Source organism: Oncorhynchus nerka, linkage group LG10 (genome assembly GCF_034236695.1).
Source record: "Oncorhynchus nerka isolate Pitt River linkage group LG10, Oner_Uvic_2.0, whole genome shotgun sequence".
NCBI classification, from domain to species: Eukaryota; Metazoa; Chordata; class Actinopteri; order Salmoniformes; family Salmonidae; genus Oncorhynchus; species Oncorhynchus nerka.
The window spans coordinates 59403811-59424836 of record NC_088405.1 but is presented as its reverse complement, the minus strand read 5'-3'; the positions used below and the strand labels follow the sequence as shown (position 1 = coordinate 59424836).

The window sequence follows — 21026 nt, the reverse complement described above, 5'->3', positions numbered from 1 at the left end:
AAACAAAAACGAAATGCCCTTTCGTTGACTTTTTGCAAATCCAATCAGTTTTTCGCGTTGATTCAACATCATCACAGATTTTTGGGGGGTTGAAACTACGTGGAAATAACATTAATTCAACCAGTTTTTACCCTGGGTGGTTACATTTGTTAATTTGTTTATAATTCCCACTAGATATATGGCTCGCATAGGCTATAGGCAATCATATCGCAGATAATATATGCTACTGTTCATATTCAGTTTATAGGCTATCTTTTTGTTTTTAGATAGTGGTCAAATTTGTCCATGTATGACTGCTTCTCATAGCAGTGCTGTGCGGCACGAGACGCATGGGGAGGAGGGTCAGTAGCCTAGTTCGTGTAACTTTATTGATATTCCCATGTAAATTGGAGAATGGCAGTGTCTTGTTAATTTTTGTCAAGTGTGGTTTATCAATGTGTTGCAATAGTAAAGAGAACGCTATCCCCACTAATTCACTGACAGCCTTCAGCTGCAGGGCGTGGTTGGAGTGAGGTGGTCAGGAAGGGAATGGCTTCTGATTCAGCAACCTGATTGGAAGATGAAGATCCATACATGATCCAATATATGATGCTTTCAAGGCAAATGGGAACTCTGTATAAAGGAAGGTCAAATCATGACGTCTGTGATTTTCAGGTTGGAAAGTCAGAGCTCTAGAAAGATGCCGAGTTGGATGACCGTTCAAAATGATTTTCCCCAGTCGGAAATCGGAGATATCCGAGTTCCCAGTTGTTTTGCGATTATAATTGATTAAGATGAGGTAAAAGCCAGCACACTCTTTGGCCCCTCAGGACTGGGACTGTACCGGTATAAAGGGAGTCTACTTCGGAAACCCTGGTCCCTTTTTCTTCGGGCACATTAGGTTTCAATGAAGGGTCAACAGGGACACACTCTTTTCCCTCCCACTTACAACTTGGAAAGAACATTACTTGTGTCACGTCAATGGAAACTTACAAAAGTCATATCAGCATACCAACTTGTTTTGGAAACCCCACAGTAATCTGCCTGAAATTGTGGAACATCACTTGTAAGTGTAGTGGTTTTGAACAGTTTACTGACAGAAAAGCAGCAACATTGTTATTTAATGAAAGGCAGCCTCCAACACATTTGATACCTTCGCTACAACAATGGTGTCTGGTTGCTTCTACCTAGCCCTTGGTGACTAAGTTAATTGACACATTGAAATGCATTGCTGTGTAAAGCTGACCCACTCCCAGGCCCTGACAGTTTAAAGGCCAAGTGCAGTCAAAATTCTGTTTTCCTATGTTTTGTATCATGTTGTACAACAGCCGATGGAAAAACATTGATTAGTGTTATTTCCTGATAGTTGCTGGTTGAAAATAGAATCTACACAGGACCTTCTAAACTGCGGGTTTGCATGGGCGGGAGTTTCGGCTTTCCATGGTGACATCACCATGCAGTAAATTGGTTAGTAGACCAAAAAGAAAGAGTTCCAACTCCCTCGCCAATAAAAGTTTGTTTTCAGTTTTCTCCTCCCCACGCAGACCACTCCCAGACAGTCCTAGTGTAACAGTATAACTTTAGACCGTCCCCTCGCCGCGAACCAGGGACCCTCTGCACACATCAACAACAGTCACCCACGAAGCATTGTTACCCATCACTCCACAAAAGCCGCGGCCCTTGCAGAGCAAGGGGAACTACTACTTGAAGGTCTCAGAGCAAGTGACGTCACCGATTGAAACGCTATTTAGCGCCCACCGCTAACTAAGCTAGCCGTTTCACATCCGTTACACTAGCAAAATTTTCACTTGAGAAAGAGTTTTTTGCTTTTTTTTGTGCCAATTTTAATGGAAATATATTAGTTAGGCACTAAATTGTTACTGGGAAATGAATTGATATTAATATTAAAGCCGCTGCATTGGGTCTTTTAAATTTTACTTGCATGTTCATGAGAGTACTTTTCTATATTCCAGCATAATATACTGTATCTTTAAATTGGAAGTAACTGCAAAAATTTGCTGTTATTGGAAAAGAGGTTTGGAACTCTCTTTTGTTATTGGTCTATTCAACCAGTTAAATATTAAGTCCCTTGTTTAGGGGACCTGCGTGGTTCTGGTACTGGTTCCGACTGACATTTTCGCTTATAAATGGATCTGTGTACACCGTAGATCATAATTGCTTGCATTGAGCGGTAGTTATGGTTCCCACGGACACAGATGTATATCCAAAGATTTTTACAACTAACCCAAGATAGACCACAACCTGTTGTTTCCAATGGGAGCAAATGAATCATATCGGGCAGAACAATCAAGGAGCAGAGCCAAGCACGAGCTAACGAGAGCCTATTAGCGTGTTCAAGCATCTATTTCCATTAGGGAACATCTAGTCTGTGAAGTGCGCATGTGCAATAACTCATTTAGCTCTTGCACTTCTAAACAGCACCCTTTTTTAAACTTTGGGAAAGGGTGAAGTGTACAAAACTTAGTCCACTTCTATTCAATCAAATAAACCATTTCGATTTTTTTGTTGACCAAATTTGACTCCCTTTGACCTCCATACAAAAACTCCTCACTTGGGTACCGGAAGAAACCTAGCAATGCCACCTGCTATAGAAGACCGATTTTTGCGGAGTTGGGCCTCTCATGGCTAGAAGGGATCCAGCTTGTATCAAAATAACGTCAAAAGTTCATTTTATTGTTTGTGTTTTAGCGTTTTGGCCTTTTTTCCTAATGTTAACCTAATTATTCTAACCTGCTTGGTTAATTAAAGTGAAATCTGATGATAAATTCACAAAAGCTGGATTCATTCTAGCCATGAACCTTTTGGTTGTTTCTTTCTTTCTTTTGGTTGTTTCTTTTCCAATTGAAGATGGGTGTCTCTCCTACAATTTCATTCTCTCTTCCGACTGTCCATTAACCTCTTAAATGTAAAGTCCCCATATTTGGGGACCCTATTCAATATAGTCTAGTATGAGAACGGTAGCCCCTATCTGCAAAAGCAGGGTGTCTGCGGAAAGCTAAGTATCTTGGCTATTGATCTGTACCTTCAAATCTTTGTGACTTACTACCATGTATGGACATACTAATTTATAAGGGGAGGCCGAGCCGATGACCTCATTTAAAGTGGGCTGAGACCTACATTCCGGTTAGTGTTGTGAAAATAAACACAGAATACAGTCATACACACTGAACGCCGGGACTCCACAGATCATGAGGATGTCTTATTTGTCTGTCTGTGACCTACTGTTATTGATCACCAGCCCGAGGGTCAAAATGTTTATTTTACACAATGTTTTCACCAAACAGTAAACATCTTACAAGGTCAGCTTAAATTTGGTCTGTGTTTGAGCTAAAGCTACATGGGGCTAATCACTAGGTTGGTAGAAACACATCTAGCATATTGCCAATGTTATCTGATGATGTATGACTTAATGGCAACATCGAGTGTCCACCGAATGACTCTTTGCACATCTGTAGGCATCCATTACACAGGGGATTGGCTACTATGGCACCTTGACAGTCTTGTAGCCAATGGGAAAAGCTTTCCAGGGATATACAGTTGACCTGGGTGGAACAAAGCAAGGCTTAGAACCTTTATGCGTAATGCAAACTATTGCTACCTGGCTCAGAGATGAGACGCACACTACATTACATTGTAAACAGATTTCATCGCTTTAGCATAAAAGATGGCTTCTCACGGGGGAATAAAAAGGTAAAAACTAAGAATATTGAACAGGAAGCTAAAAAGAAGGCAGCTATGAAAGAGTACACAGACATAGAAGCTTTGAATAAAATACTGGAGTCGGACTCGGATCAGGGGAGCGATTTGGACAACAATGAGGATTTGGACTTGGCCGACGAAGATTGCTTTCTAGAAGGATCCACTTTTAGATCTGTAAGCAAGTTATTTTCATGACTTTATATAGCTAATTTACTATATGTATTTCGTTTTTTACAAGTTGTCTACTTTTTGTGCTTTGGATTTAGTTTACATAGGCCTGTGTAACAAGTCATTTCAATGTTATATAATTCCAAAGTAGTTATTGTCTATGTTTCATATTAGTTCACTGTTTGCTGTTCAAAGTTTCATCCTGGTAACTTTGGAGAGGCCACTAAACTCTCATGGCTATTGTTTATTTGTGGTTCTCACCTCTGCATTTGTCTCCAAAGTGTTACTCTTTGCATTGTGTGTGTTCTTCAGACCTTCTTTGTGAGTCACTGTACAGATAAAGTTTAGTGATGAAACATACACCCCCTTACAGATGTTTCAGCTCTACTTTACCACCTCTGTACCGGGGATGCTAATTAGTAATAACAAGTATGGGGACATGAAGCTGCAGGGGGAAGGAAGATGTCCTGGAAACCTGTCACCAGGGGTGACATGATCAACTACATTTCCTTGGTGATTTACATGGGACTGGTAAATGTATCAAGACTAGTTGACAACTAGAGTCCCCACTCTATCGGTTCAAGTTCCCCACCTCCATCATGAGTGAAAACCGATTCTTGACCATCAACCGTACTCTTCACATGAGTGACCCACAAAAGGATCAGGGAATGTCCAGAAGAAGGGGGCTGCAATCGTCTTGCAAGAGTCAAGCCCCTTTATCATGACATGGTGGAAGCATGCAAAACTTACTTCCAGCCTGCTCAAAATCTATCTATAGATGAGCGCATGGTTGCCTCATTGAAGCAATATATGACAAATAAGTCAACCAGCCGATTCAGCCTCCGACTACACATGGAACTTTTTCATTTATGAAGGCAAGGCGATAACACCCACATAACTAAGGGCCTTAGTTATGACTCTGTCATGCAGCTGATGGACTTCCCCTTACTTGGCAGTGGGTACAAGCTCTTTGTGGATCATTTGTATACTAGTTCCATACTTTTCATAGATCTCCTGAACAAGAACATAAGAGCCTGTGGCACCATTCATCCGAACAGAATCTTTTCCCCCAAGACCAAGGTAAACGACATGACAAAGACAGTGGAGAGGGGGACCCTATGTCTGATCAGGACTAACAAGCTGCGTTTTGTGAAATGGAAGGACACTAGAAGAGTAACCATGCTCACCACACAGCATAAGGCATTCAATAACAACCATGTCTCAAGGAGGGGGGAAAATGCCAATGGGGCATGGGTGAGGAAGAATGTCCCTCTTTCTGTGAAGGACTACAATGCCATCATGGGGGGTGTCGACCTATCTGATGCTCTGATAGGCTACTACCAGGTCCTCCACAAGACCAGGAAGTGGTAAGACTTTTTTTGACCACTTTGTGGACATTGCTACAGTAAATGTTTTCATTCTCTACAAGCAGATGGCCAAAGCAAAAGGTCAAACCCGTCTCCTGGTTGGCCTTCTGAGAGCAGCTGGTGTTGGAAATGGCTGAATTGGAGGCCCAAAGCAACCTCACAACCATCACAAGACCCCCCCACTCAAGGTGAGCGCCACTATCCAACACACATGCCAAAAGGAAGAACTGCAAGCATTGAACCAAACACAGGAGGGAAAAATGGGGAAATGCCAGATCTTCTGTTCGAAATGCCAGTTTGCTTTTTGTTTCCTGGCAGAGACTATCACGAAGTGCACAAGAATGGTGAAAGTGAAATCTAATCATTTACACCTGTGATGTAAAACAAATGCCATTTTGTAAATAGTTCAGCTTATTTCTATTTTTGCACCTTCTTTAATAAAGAACAATTGTGTAACCAAGTTTGTTTGATAACTTTGATATATATATATATTATTATTTATTTTTTTTGTTTGTTTTTGTAAAAAAAAAATATGTTTACTTGATCTTGTGTATTCTGAACTATGTAACTCCTGTCTTCTGATCATTTCCTCATCTCCCAGATGTCTTTCCAAGTTTTTGCATGTCAGAACCATGTATTTACACATGAATAGCTGTTATTTTTGGGTATGTCTAGTTAGGTGGAATGCTACATTTTGCCATTACATTAAAGATGTTGACTCCTGGCTGAACCATACTTCCCAGCGACTGACAAAGCACACATCTGCAATCCTTACATGGTTTCACCACTAGCAGGTCCATTTTATAGCCAACTTGATCACAGTCATCTAAAATAATTACTAGATTTTAAACGAAAAAAAAATTCTGTTTGTCATAGACAAAATTAATATGAGATAAAAGGAACTCTCCTTTTATCTCATATTAATATTGTCTCTCTATGACAAACAGAAATGGGTTTTTAACAAGTTCAGGAAGCCAAGCCAGAGCTCAGTGTGACGTTCAAAACAGTTGGGGCAGACATTTTGATCAAGAGAGACTTTTAGAAAATATGCAAATATGCATTTTACATTTATAAGGAAGGTGAACTCTTACACTTGGCCATTTTATAATTTAATTATATTTAGAAAGCTTAAGTCAGTCACTTCAATCCTTATTCATACAGTTTTGTTCAATAGGAAATACATATAAAATATTTGTATCATATTTGTACTGTGTAGTTTATGTCCTCAAAAGTGACTACACCTCAGCAATTTAACACATTTTTACAAGAAAGATGTTTCCTTTGGTGCAGCATTACTAGTTATTGTTTATGGCCCTGTTATGCTAAAATATTACTTATGGGGATTACTTAGATTACAATTTAGATTACACGATGTCACCTGGTAGACCAAAATTGCATCCCACAAAAACTGGCAGAAATTTAATGTAGTCATTTCAAACAGCTCTTACACTAAAAGGGCATCATCATAATTTTCACATGTTCACTGTATCATTCCAACCTCATAGTGTGGATATACTGTGTATATAAAACACAGGACAATCATGATTTTGCCTGCACTAGGCCGTTAACGTACTTAATAAAGACATTGGAAATAACTATTTCACTCGTATTGTAATTATAGGTCATATTTCATAGAAATCTGGACAGCTACTTTAAATGAGCCTAGACATTCCCGGGTAACAAACACTCTCTCTGTGATGAGTCTTCGTCTCTAGCCATGGGCATGATCTGTAAGGATATCTCATTGCCATTGTATTGGATGATTGTTGGATTATAATGGCCTGGCCAAATACTTACTTGATTGTCTCTTCTCTCCTCATGGCCCCTCTGATTACATTTCAAAGTGTCACCCAGATGTTTCCATGACCTGGGTCAAAAGCGTGAACTGATACTTCAGTTGTGTATGGAACCTCCCCTGGTGTAAACTGACACAAACCAACCTTGAGGGGGTTGCTATCTGGAGCCAAATATGTTCCATCTAATTAAGAAAGACAAGGATGAGAGGAAGAAGGAGAAAAAAGACAGGAAGGACAAAAAGGAGAGGATGTCCCAGGCAGAGCTGACGAGCCTGGACGAGATGAGCCAGAGGCGGGGCTTCTTCAACCTCCACCGAGGAGGCTCTAAGAGGGACTCCAAGGTCAAGCTGGAGATCTCCAGCCCCATCCCTATCAAGGTGGCTAGCAACACAGAGCTCAGCCTTACTGATCTAGATGCTGATCGCTTCAGTAACCGTGGCAGCATGGTCCTGGACCTGGGCCAGGTGAGTGCAGCCAGCTCCAGCGATGACATCAAGGGGGAGGGGGGACAGGACCCCCATCGCATCTCTGTGAAGGAGCGGGCGGCCAAGTTCGGTGGTCTGGCCAAGCAGAACTCCCAGGTGGACCAGATCATGAAGCCCTTCTCCTTCTCCCAGAGGAGCAAAGAGGAGAGTGCCTCTGAGGCTTCCACACCAAGCTCAACTCAACCATCTCCCCAGTTAGAGGACAAGGTGTTTGACACCTACCACAGACAGGGTTCACAGCAGCATCCCCAGGTCCGCAGCAGGGCTGGGAAGAAGGTTCACATCCCAGAAGTGGTGGAGAAGACCTTCCCTGCAGATCTGCGACTGCCTGGCGTCATGGCTCCACCTATGCCTGAGCCCAGGGAACTGGAGCTGCAGCGCCGCAACACAGGAGACTTTGGTTTCTCCTTGCGCCGCACCACCATGCTGGACCGGAGGTCTGACGGTGGGGTCTACCGGAGGGTGGTCCACTTTGCTGAGCCTGGAGCCGGGACCAAGGACCTGGCGCTGGGTCTGGTGCCTGGAGACAGGTTGGTGGAGATCAATGGGCACAACGTGGAGAATAAGAGCCGGGACGAGATCGTGGAGAAGATCCGTCAGTCTGGGGACTCTGTGAGGTTAAAGGTTCAGCCCATCGTGGAGCTGAGTGAGCTGAGCCGCTGCTGGCTGAGGAGCAGTGAGGGGCTGCGCAGGGAGGCCTTCGATGTAAGTACTTAATTTATCTTGCCTTTTTAACCTTTTCAACCAAGGTGCTGCCAGTAATAGATTCCACATGTCAGTGGACTATGCTGATGACTGTGAGTCTGTACCTGAGATAATTTGTGAATGGCCTGTTGGAAAAGGCCAGTTCCTAATGAGGAAGTGTGAGTATCTTATTTTCTTACAGGTTGAAAACTGCACTGCACATGCTCTGTGCTGCTTTTATCATAAGTTTCTAAACACAATTTTCCAGCAATCTATCAAACTCTTATCACTACCCTTCCATTGAACTGAACTGTGTGTCAGGAAGAGTTGACTCTGTTTCTGGACCTGTATATCCAGTTGATGACTAAATACTGTTTAAGTATTTAGTTGTCATTAAGAGAAGTAGTGTTTACATTCCACACTTGTCTCACCTGGGAATGTGAAGCATGGCTGTACAGCCCCATACTGAGTGGGTTTTCTCATGTTTGGCAATCGTCAGCAGGGATGCCTGCCTCTCAGTTAGGAAACCAGTAAGCACAGTACTGCAGTGCCTTCAGAAATTATTAATCCCCTTGACTTATTCCACATTTTTGTTGGGCTACTACCTGAATTCAAAATTGATTCAATCAGTCTTTGTTCTCATCCATTTACACACACTACCCCATAATGACAAAGTAAAAACATGGTTTTAGAAATTTTGCAAATGTATTGAAATGAAATGCACGTGTCATTTACATAAGTATTCACACCCCTGAGTTCTACTTTGTAGAAGCACCTTTGGGTAAGTCTCTAAGAGCTTTGTACATCTGGATTGTACAATATTTGCAGTATTACTTAAGTGCCTTGTTGCAAACAGGATGCATGTTTTGGAATATTTTTTTTCTGTACAGGCTTCCTTCTATTGACTCTGTCATTTGGGTTAGTATTGTCAAGTAATTACGATGTTGTTGATCCATCCTCAGTTTTCTCATATCACAACCATTAAACTCTGTAACTGTTTTAATCTCTGTGCAGTTTCCTTCCTCTCCAGCAACTGAGTTATGAAGGATAGCTGTATCTTTGTAGTAACTGGGTGTTTTGATACACCATCCAAAATGTAATGAATAATTTCGCCATACTCAAAGGGATATTCAGCGTCTGTTCACACATCTACTAATCGGTGCCCTTCTTTGCAAGGCATTGAAAAACCTCCCTGTTTTTTGTGGTTGAATTATGCGATTTGTTAAGCACATTTTTACTCCTCAACTTATTTAGGCTTGCCATAACAAAGGGGTTGAATACTTATTTACTCAAGACATTTCAGCTTTACATTTTTTATTAATAAAATAAAAAATCTACAAGCAAAATTCCACTTTGACATTATGAGGTATTGTGTGTAGATCAGTGACACAGTGTCAATGTGATACATTTTAAATTCAGGCTGTAACACAACTAAATGTGGTGTGAATCATTTATGAAGTCACTACATTGTTCCACAGTCACCTCACAGAGAGGGTGACACGTTTCTCTCTGTCTATCACAGTGCCATCTGGTTTTATATATTTTTTTATACCAAAGCCATATACTACCCACCACTGCGACCTGTATGCACTCGTTGGCTGGCCCTCGCCAAATCCACTGCCTCCAGGTCATCTATAACTCTCTGCTAGGTAAAGCTCCGCCTTATCTCAGCTCACTGCTCACCATAGCAACACCCACTCGTAGCACGCGCTCCAGCAGGTATATTTTACTGGTCATCTCAAAAGCCAACACCTCCTTTGGCCGCCTTTCCTTCCAGTTCTCTGCTGCCAATGACTGGAACCCATTGCAAAAATCACTGAAGTTGGAGACTTATATCTCCCTCACTAACTTTAAGCATCAGCTGTCAGGCAATTTACTGATCGCTCCAGCTGTACACAGCCCATCTGTAAATAGTCCATCCAACCAACTACCTACCTCATCCCGTTTTTGTTTTTCTGCTCTTTTGCACACCACTATTTCTACTTGCACACCCTCATCTGCACATCTATCACTCCAGTGTTAATTGCTAAATTGTCATTACTTGGCCACTATGGCCTATTTATTGCATTACCTCCTTACTTCATTTGCACACACTGTATACATATCTTTCTATTGTTATTGACTGTACGTTTGTTTATTCCATGTGTAACTCTGTGTTTGTGTCGCACTGCTTTGCTTTATCCTGGCCAGGTCAGTTGTAAATTAGAACTTGTTCTCAACTGGCCTACCTGGTTAAATAAAGGTGAAATAAAACTGTGAGGAGCTGTCTTCAGTGGAGAGGCTTGATGACGCTGTCCTGTGTGTGTGTTTGGTGTATGTAATCCCATACCCACCTCCCCCTTTGACTCCAAACAAAGAAGAGCTGGGGGGGGTTGAAGGACAATGGCACAAAGATTACAACAGCCCCATGGCCATATGTTGTTGCAATAACAAGTGAAGGCCCGGTTTGCAGTTGTCTACAATCTCATGACATGACTTTTTGGTTCAAGTTGCACTGCAGTAGTTACAAGAGAATCATATTGTCATGGTTTTTATAAGGATTTGATGGACTTTTGGTCAATACTCTATGCTCTGTTCATATATATAACCTTTTAAACCCCACACACTTGTCCCATGTTCCCATGTAGCAGGTCTTTCTACTGTCTCTCTGGTAGGCTACCAGAGTAGGACTCCTGTCATTCCTACTCTTTTCCTCCTCTCCAGGAGGAATATATGACAAGATTCCCCAACATTTTACTATCCACTTTTTATTACTGGTGATTAGGTCCTAATCAGGTCCATTTGTTGTGTAGAGATACAGGGACATCATCACTAATTCAAGGATCCTGCTGACTCATAATACATGGTCTAAAATGGAAGTGAAATTGAATGGGAGTGTTTTTGCTTCCTCGTGTGAAGAGGAAGTGAAGATCACAGCTTCTTTTTATTTTTTATTAGACTGGTGGTACATATCCATGTCAGTCACCAGAGGGTTTGTTATTCTGGTGCCCAATGTCTGCTGCACACAGGGCTTCAGCAAGAGTCCGAATAAAAGCCTGGGAAAAATCACTCAAATCTACTGACTAAATGTGAGAAGGGTGTCCAGTCCGAGCCTTTGCCACTTCCCGGACAGAGTATGTATTCGTCTGTATCCTGGTTCACTACTAAGGCAATTCTGAGGTTCTACCCAGATGTGTGCCCTATCTTTCACACACCCTGCTGGGTCAGGGCAGTGGGTTGGTTAGCTTAGAAGCTTAGTACCAACCACCCAGCAGGCCCATGCCCTCTACCGACAGATGCCCCACTGATTCAGGCTCCAGATAAACCACTGACTGGGGTATTGTTGTCAGATTTAGTAGACTTAGCAGAGCAGCATCAAACAGGTCTGGACTGGTCTTCTGATTTACATAATGTGCTGTACTTGATCATATCCTCTTTTTCATACCCTTGTATTGTGGCCATTGTCCTCTTGGTCCTGTACAGCAAGCTGTGGGTTGGTATGGAGTTGTGCTGGGAATGTGTGACTTTCTGCAGATGGTTAAAGGAGCTGGAGGGGGAATTTACAATCACGTTGTGCTAATCAGAGAGTTTAGAATGGATTGGGTAGATGGATCTCTAGCTGAGTGCTAAAGAAAGGATCTTTTCTCTGGTTGCTGTACCACTAGATGTCATTTTGAGAATATTTATAGTATCAAAGTCCATTTCCTTCTCTTTTGGCAAGGTGTGTGGAATGTTGGCTTTCTTCCTGCATTGCCCAGGAATGTGGACATTGCTCTGTACTGCTGTCTACCTAGAGCCTACATTTTTAAAATACAACTGCACAGAATACGGCACTGTCCATTTGATTTCACAATTCCTCAAATGTATGTGTTCATACATGTGTCCATATTGCCAGTGTGACCAGGTCACCACCGCTAGGTAAATGGATGGGGTTGGGTGGGAATGTACTTTGTGCCTCTGGACTGCACATAAACAAGCAGTGTGAAGGTGTTGTGTTTCTCGTTACTCTCCCATAGCCACCACCAGTACGCAGGCTTGACAGGCAGGATCCACACACCTGGCAACCAGATGCTCAGAGGCTTACACATAAAGGCACTGTGAACATTGTAATATACTTAGCATCATATTTGTTTTTATTCTTGGCCCCTTTTCTATTGTTATATGTAAACATTAAAAAAAAAATTTTTTTTTTTTTTACTGAGTGTGAATGTAACTACAGTTGTTTCATGACAAAGCTCACCGAACTACCAACAGTCTATCTGGGCTTTTCTTCCCAAACTTTTTAAAAGCATTTAAAAAAAGTACAGACTTAGTTTCAAATTGATATATCATACACTGTAGGTGGGCGAAGTTATGCTACTTTAAAAGTTGATCAACTTGTAACCCAACTTTTGAGAAAAAGTAGCTGAAAGATTTTGTAGAGAATTTTACACTAGCTAGAGAGCTCTTCTTTGTGTACGCCCATTCAGCATTGTTCACACCCTCTTAAGCCTTAGCCCTGCCCATCTCTTTAAGATTTCACATTTCTTTTTGTGAATGCGTCTCCTTTGTTTAGCTCCAGCTAAATTCTGGGCAGCAATGTTGTTTAACGCTGTAGCATCACTTTAGCAGTTGTCCATAGCTGTGTCTATAAAAATCTATGACAGCAAATATGATCAATACTGACCAGGGAAGGCCACATTCTTTTTAAATGTTGCACCAATGTGTCGGAGGAAACACCGTTCAACTGATGACTGTAGTCAGCCTGTAGGCGCCCGGCCTGCCACAAGGAGTTGCTAGAGCACGATGAGCCCTGCCAAACCCTCCCCTAAACCGGACGACGCTGGGCCAATTGTGCGCCGCCCTATTGGACTCCCCGGTCACGGCCTGTTGTGATACAGGATTGAACCCCAGGCTGTAGTGATGCTGCAACACTGTTATGCAGTGCCATACACCGCAGTGCCACTCAGGAGGCAGTCAGATGTATGTTAACAAAAGAAAAGAGAATCTTATCGAAAAGATTGTGAGCACTGCATTATGACTTTATACATATATTGCAATGAGAAACATGTATTTGTAGATCGAACACTGATTTAAGTTTGGTAAAAAAGTGACGATTTTTGTGTTGTACTTAGTCAATTGAAAATGAGCTTAGGGTTTTAAAACGGCCTTTTGGATGATCCGTTATGAGTTTTGTAGTGAAAATGTACCACATACACCACATGACCAAAGGAAAGTGGACACCCGTTTATCGAACATCTCATTCCAGAATCATAGGCATCAATATGAAGTTAGTCCTCCTTTTGCTACTATAATAGCCTCCACTCTTCCGAGAAGGATTGCCAGTAGATGTTGGAACATTGCTGTGGGGACTTGCTTCTCTTCAGCCACGAGCATTAGTGAGGTCGGGCGCTGATGTTGGGCGATTAGGCCTGGCTCACAGTCGGCATTCCAATTCATCCCAAAGGTGTTCGATGGGGTTGAGGTCAGGGCTTCGTTCAGGCCAGTCAAACACAGAATCTTCTAGAATGTCATTGTATGCTGTAGCATTAAGAGTTCCATTCACTGGAACTAAGAGGCCTAGCCTGAACTATGAAAAACAGCCCCAGACCATTATTCCTCCTCCACCAAACTTTACAGCTGGCACTATGCATTTGGGCAGGTAGCATTCTCCTGGCATCTCCCAAACCCAGATTTGTCTGTCGGACCACCAGATGGTGAAGCTTCAGTCTAGAGAATCCGTTTCCACTGCTCCAGAGTCCAATGGCGGTGAGCTTTACACCACTCCAGCCGACGCTTGGCATTGTGCATGGAAACCCATTTCATGAAGCTCCGGACGAACAGTTCCTGTGCTGACGTTGCTTCCAGAGGCACTCGGTAGTGAGTGTTGCAACAGAGTACAGACCAATTTTACACGCTTCAGCACTCGGTGGTCCCATTCTGTAAGCTTTTATGGCCTACCACTTCGCGGCTGAGTCGTTGTTGCTCCTAGACGTTTCCACTTCACAATAACAGCACTTGCAGATGTCTCGGGCATCTCTAGCAGGGCAGAAATTTGACTAACTGACTTGTTGGAAAGGTGGCATCAAATCAGAATCAAATGTATATTTGATATCTCAAAGCTGATATCTCAAAGTGCTGTACAGAAACCCAGCCTAAAACCCCAAACAGCAAGCAATGCAGGTGTTGAAGCATGGTGGCTAGGAAAAACTCCCTAGAAAGGCCAAAACCTAGGAAGAAACCTAAAGAGGAACCAGGCTATGAGGGGTGGCCAGTCCTCTTCTGGCTGTGCCGGGTGGAGATTATAACAGAACATGGCCAAGATGTTCATAGATGACCAGCAGGGTCAAATAATAATAATCACAGTGGTTGTAGAGGGTGCAACAAGTCAGCACCTCAGGAGTAAATGTCAGTTGGCTTTTCATAGCCGATCATTCAGAGTATCTCCACCGCTCCTGCTGTCTCTAGAGAGTTGAAAACAGCAGGTCTGGGACAGGTAGAACGTCCGGTGAACAGGTCATGATTCTATAGCCGCAGGCAGAACAGTTGAAACTGGAGCAGCAGCATGACCAGGTGGACTGGGGACAGCAAGGAGTCATCAGGCCAGGTAGGCCTGAGGCATGGTCCTAGGGCTCAGGTCCTCCGAGAGAGAGAGAGAGAGAAAAAAATAAAGAAAGAAAGAGAGAGAGAGAGCATACTTAAATTCACACAGGACCCCGAATAAGACAGGAAAATACTTCAGATATAACAGACTGGCCATAGCCCCCCGACACATCAACTACTGCAGCATAAATACTGGAGGCTGAGACAGGAGTGGTCAGGAGACACTGTAGCCCCATCCAACGATACCCTCGGACAGGGCCAAACAGGCAGGATATAACCCCACCCACTTTGCCAAAGCACAGCACCCACACTACTAGAGGGATATCTTCAACCTTCAACCACCAACTTACCATCCTGAACCCCTCCCAGGGACGGCATGGAAGAGCACCAGTAAGACAGTGACTCAGCCCCTGTTATAGGGCATCCTATGACAGTGCCACGTTGAAAGTCTCTGAGCTCTTCAGGAAGGCCATTCTACTGCTAATATTTGTCTATGGAGATTGCATGGCTGTGTGCTCGATTTCATACAACTCAGCAACAGGTGTTGCTGAAATAACCACTTTTGTGTATAAACTCAGCAAACAAAATAAACATTCTTTTTTCAGGGCCCTGTCGTTCAAAGATAATTCGTAAAAATCCAAATAACTAAACAGATCTTTCCCATGCTTGTTCAATGAACTATAAACAATTAATGAACATGCACCTGTGGAACGGTCGTTAAGACACTAACAGCTTACAGACGGTAGACAATTAAGGTCACAGTTATGAAAAGTTAGGACACTAAAGAGGCCTTTCTACTGACTCTGAAATACAAAAAAAAAAGATGCCCAGGGTCCCTGCTCATCTGCGTGAACGTGCCTTAGGCATGCTGCAAGGAGGCATGAGGACTGCAGATGTGGCCAGGGCAATAAATTGCATTGTCTGTACTGTGAGATGCCTAAGATAGCGCTACAGGACAGACAGTTGAACGTCCTCGCAGTGGCAGACCATGTGTAACACCTGCACTGGATCAGTACATTCGAACATCACACCTGCGGGACAGGTACAGGTTGGCAACAACTGCCCGAGTTACACCAGGAACGCACAATCCCTCCATCAGTGCTCAGACTGTCCACAATAGGCTGAGAGAGGCTGGACTGAGGGCAACAACATCGCCTATGGGAACAAACCCACCATCGCTGGACCAGACAGGACTGGCAAAAAGTGCTCTTCATTGACGAGTTGCGGTTTTGTCTCACCACTGGTGATGGTCGGATTCGCGTTAATCGCCGAAGGAATGAGTTTTACACCGAGGCCTGTATTCTGGAGCGGGATTGAGGTGGAGGTTCCGTCATGGTCTGGGGCGGTGTGTCACAGCATCATCGGACTGAGCTTGTTGTCATTGCAGGCAATCTCAACACTGCGTTACAGGAAATACATCATCCTCCCTCATGTGGTACCCTTCCTGCAGGCTCATCCTGACATGACCCTCCAACATGACAATGCCACCAGCCATACTGCTCGTTCTCTGCGTGATTTCCTGCAAGACAGGAATGTCAGTGTCCTGCCATGGCCAGCGAAGAGCCAAGATCGCAATCCCATTGAGCACGTCTGGGACCTGTTGGATCGGAGGGTGAGGGCTAGGGCCATTCCCTCCAGAAATGTCCAATGCCTTGGTGGAAGAGTGGGGTAACATCTCACAGCAAGAACTGGCAAATTCTGGTGCGGTCCATGAGGAGGAGATGCACTGCAGTACTTAATGCATCTGGTGGCCACACCAGATACTGACGGTTACTTTTGATTTTGACCCCCCTTTGTTCAGGTACACATTATTCCATTTATGTTAGTCACATGTCTGTGGAACATGTTCAGTTTGTCTCAGCTGTTGAATCTTATGTTCATACAAATATTTACACTCGTTAAGTTTGCTGAAAATAAACGCAGTTGACAGTGAGAGGACTTTTTTTCTTTTTTTTTGCTGAGTTTATTATATAGTGTACTTGTGAAAATTGAACAAAAGCTATTTAAAAAACTGTAAAGAAGAAATTACTCAGAATAATGGCAGAAAATCAAGAGAATTCAAGGTACCTCTCCTTGACAACCGCACACACCAGCTTCAGGAAATACTTGACATTTCCTCCCCACAAAAAGAGAGAGTGGGATAGAATAAACGGCAGATTGAAATCAGACATTTCTCCCACAATATCTAAGAGGATATTTCAGAAAAGGAGAAATGTAACTAGTTTCAGGAAGGTGGGCGTTTGACGCTGGTACCTACTTCACAGTATTTATTTATTTATTGTTGCAGAAATCACTTCATGAACATGTGAAGTTTCATGTGCTTCAATAAAAAACTGGAATGTGATCTGTAAATATGAATAAAATGTTATTTTACGAGCCTAGTTTAGTCAAGGAGAAAGCCTACCGGTTGAAAATGAATCCCGTAACATTTTCACTTGGAATTAGCTGTTCTAACATTCAGCCTAAAGTAGCAGCCAATGTGTGGTGTTCAATGTAGGCCTACATTCCATGAGGCCAACAGGGCTTGACATTAACCTGTTTATCCACGTGTCCTTCAAACAAGGAGGTGACTGAAAATGTTGTGGTGTTTGATGCAAGAAACCACTTTACAAAATAAAATGCATTATTAGTCACATACCACTATTATAAGAACCAGACAGTCTGCTACCCTCTGCCTATTGGCTACTTAGCTTATTCAAGCCTGTCTCAAAATACAGGGCCCCTTTTAAGACAAAAAAAATGCTCCTTACCTGACTTGGTTTTCAAAGATGTCTCAATGTATATGTTTTTGTTCTATTGTAGGAAGCTATCACTCCCCTACTGCTGACTACAAATGATCTATAACTGGGCTAATTACTCACTAACTAGCAAAGGATATGAACAAAATGTGCACACGTGGCTACATGCAGCTCTCAGTGCACACGCTCATTTGTATTTTATTAGAAATCCCCATTAGCTGCTGTTTTAAAATAAATCTGATTCTACTGCTTGCATCAGTTACCTGATGTGGAAACTGGGCAAGTTGAGGTGACTAAACTGCTTGGAGTAAGCCTGGATTGTAAACTACCATGGTCAAAACATGTCGATACGACATGTTCCAAGATGGGGAGAAGTTTGTCCATAAGTTTGGTGGCTTCATCACCACTTGTTTTTATAAGAGGTGATATAAAAACAAGTGTTGATGAAGTCAATCTCTCCTCCGCTTTGAGCCAGGAGAGATTGACATGCATATCATTGTTAGCTCTCCATGTACATTTAAGGGCCAGCTGTGCTATCCTGTTCTGAGCCAAGTGCACATTTCCTAAGTCCCTCTTTGTGGCACCTGACCACATTACCAAGTGCGACAAAACTAGGGCCTGTAGGACCTGCCCTTTTGAGTGTTTTCAAGAAGGCAGAGCAGCGCTTTATTATGGACAAACTTCTCCCCATCTTGGCTACTGTCGTATCGACATGTTTTGACCATGGTATTACGGACTGAGTAGTGTGTGTCAATGCAATAGAATCCTACTCCGCTGCTTTCTGTCTTCAACAAAATCTCTTGCATGGTTATGTCGTGACGTTGTATTAGTTAATGTGACGACTGTTGTTCATCGAATGGTTAAAGTTTCTAATTGCGTGATTAACCGAATCAAGCAATTATTAACTCATTAACCTGGGGCACCATGGGAAAACTCATTTTTATTGAGTTTCTATTTCCCAAATGAGCTCAAAGAATATCAGAATATCGATTTCACAACAGCCGCTAATTAACCAGTTACCTCTACCAATCTCGTTCTGAACATCGTATAGCCCGTGAATCTGCATGGACCCGGGTCTCACCAATGAGTTCGTACCACACCAATCTTAGTTGAATATTTATTTACTAACAAGCTAAAATGATGATAAAAGATACACATAGACAACCCTAACCCTAACACATTATAGGCTATTGATTAGAACTTGTGTTGCGTTCTGGGTTCGTTGACTTTTTAGACCTTGGCTGCAGCATGGATCACGTAGTCTTGTCTGTAAATTCTATACTCACAGGTTTTATACCCTTGGGTCAGAAGTGGGCGTAACCGCCTTTAGGGCAATTCTCTGGGCATACCAAGTTAACGAGGCAAGGTCTAGATTTGATTCAAATCCAATTTTAGACAACTAACATTTCATCTTTACCAAAACATTCCCTTTGATTTGGACATTTTCCACACAACGTACAATGTATAAACATCAAACATATACCAGGAAAACTCTTCACGTTACAATGTTTTCGTAATAACGTCATCTATTAACCTTTAATATCAAAACAAAAATGACATACATTTTCATATTCCATCTATCGTCATGTGACCACCATTGTGGCTGACGAAAACCATTGTTCCAAAGTCCCTTTTATTTCATGTTTAATGTTCTGAGGCTGGTTCTCCATAGTAACGGGACAAAGGAATTTGTCTGTGGCCTGAGATTTACTAGCGGCGTGAGGGGTCATAAAACCCACACATCTTCAGACCCCTAGATCTCTCCTCCTCTGTTGGGGTTGAGAGATAATCTGTAGGGTTGTGGTCTCGTGTAACCTGACCTGATCAGGACAGGTCTGGTACCACTTGCCAGGTGGAGACTTTGGCAATTTTTTAGGGCTTTCCTCTGACACCCCTTGGTATGGAGGTCCTGGATGGCAGGAAGCTTGGCCCCAGTGATGTACTGGGACGTACACAATACCCTCTGTGGTGCCTTGCGGTCAGAGGCCAAGCAGTTGCCATAAAAGTGTTGAATACAAAGTGCTGACAGTGCTAAGTAAGAACTTAAACATGAACTCACTCGTAAAAACAGCATCTCTTTGCTGTATTTGTTGACAGTCTCTCTTTTTACCCCTTCTCCCCAATTTTGTGATATCCAATTGGTAGTTAGTCTTGTTCCATTGCTGCCACTCCCATTGCTGCAATGGACTAGGGACAGGCGATCGCAATCGACCGGTTGGTGACCACTGCTCTAGAAAGTTGAATGAAGTTTAATCCCGTGCTTCTATGTGGGCTGAGATTCCTGCGCGGCAGGTCCCATTGCTCGCAAATGTTCCAAAATGCAATTTGCGCTAAAATACTGTTCTGAAATGCGCACTGCACATGCAAGCAGTTTCATGGACAGAGAGGAAAATAGGGGAGATCTAAGGATGCCACAACTATCATAAGATGCTCATTTGACTAGGATAATGCCTTTGGTTGCTAGACAATGAAAGAAAGTTGATTTTGAAAACCAATAGAACAGGAGAGTGCATATGATGATTGCCTCCATGTTTTAATGGTGGGATTTTGAGTGTAGGCTACTTTGAAGCAAGGTAAAACATGCCTCATAATGTGATGTAAAAGGTCCAGGTTTCAAACAAGGAAGGAACAGTAAAACATGTTGCGAAGCTAACAATAGGCCTAAGCGCTATTCTGGAAGATGGAAAGGCTTTCCCAAAAACCTTCCCAATTAAATGTGTCTGTGCAGTTAAATTGAAAAGGTAACTACACAAAAACATAAACATTTCACAATTTATGTAGCAGACCCTTTCATCCAAAGTGACAGTAGTCCACACATTTTGGTATGTGACCGCAGTGGGAATCGATGTAAAACTTTTACAAGTGTTGCCGGTTGAGTTTTATACTTTTGAAAAGTCACCATATACTTGTGAAAATGGCTCCAAATGCCTCCCAAATGCCTCCTGTTTTAGATGTGTTTTAACCTGACAATGGAGTTGTTAACTTGATTGAGTTCTACTGGCTGCCTTTCAGGCTTCACCAATTCCAGTCAACTCCAAGAGGGGGTAGATAGCTCTACTTTGACCATGTTTCTCCATTCTAAACCTCTTATCGCGGCAGGGTACCCTAGTGGTTAGAGCGTTGGACTAGTAACCGAAAGGTTGCAAGTTCAAATCCCCGAGCTGACATGGTACAAATCTGTCGTTCTGCCCCTGAACAGGCAGTTAACCCACTGTTCCTAGGCCGTCATTGAAAATAAGAATTTGTTCTTAACTGACTTGCCTGGTTAAATAAAGGTTAAAAAATGAAAAATAAATTTAAAAAATCTCCATAGAAGACTTTGGTCTGAACCAACACTCCTCCTTCAGGATCTGTAACTCTGCATCACATTGGCTCTTTGTGATTTCAACCCATAGGGATCAAGTGTAAAAGTGTATGACTCCTGGAGTGTGGAACTCCCTTTGTCACAGGAACAAGACTGTCAGGAACAGTTGTGTGGAATGCACCATGAAACAGGTGTGTATACTCAACATGGTGCAGTCTGTTTGT

At 42.7% G+C, this 21026-nt stretch overlaps 1 protein-coding gene across 4 annotated transcripts in view; it reads left to right on the top strand.

Moving 5' to 3' along the window:
- LOC115135717 (unconventional myosin-XVIIIa-like) overlaps window positions 1–21026 on the top strand; it is a 118837-nt gene that overhangs the window by 509 nt on the left and 97302 nt on the right. For all 4 annotated transcript variants that reach the window (XM_065023624.1, XM_029670725.2, XM_065023623.1 and 1 more), the window contains exon 2: window positions 7079–8220. In XM_065023624.1, coding sequence (XP_064879696.1) covers window positions 7204–8220 — 1017 coding nt within the window. In that variant the 5' untranslated portion in view covers window positions 7079–7203. The remainder of the gene's footprint in view (window positions 1–7078; window positions 8221–21026) is intronic.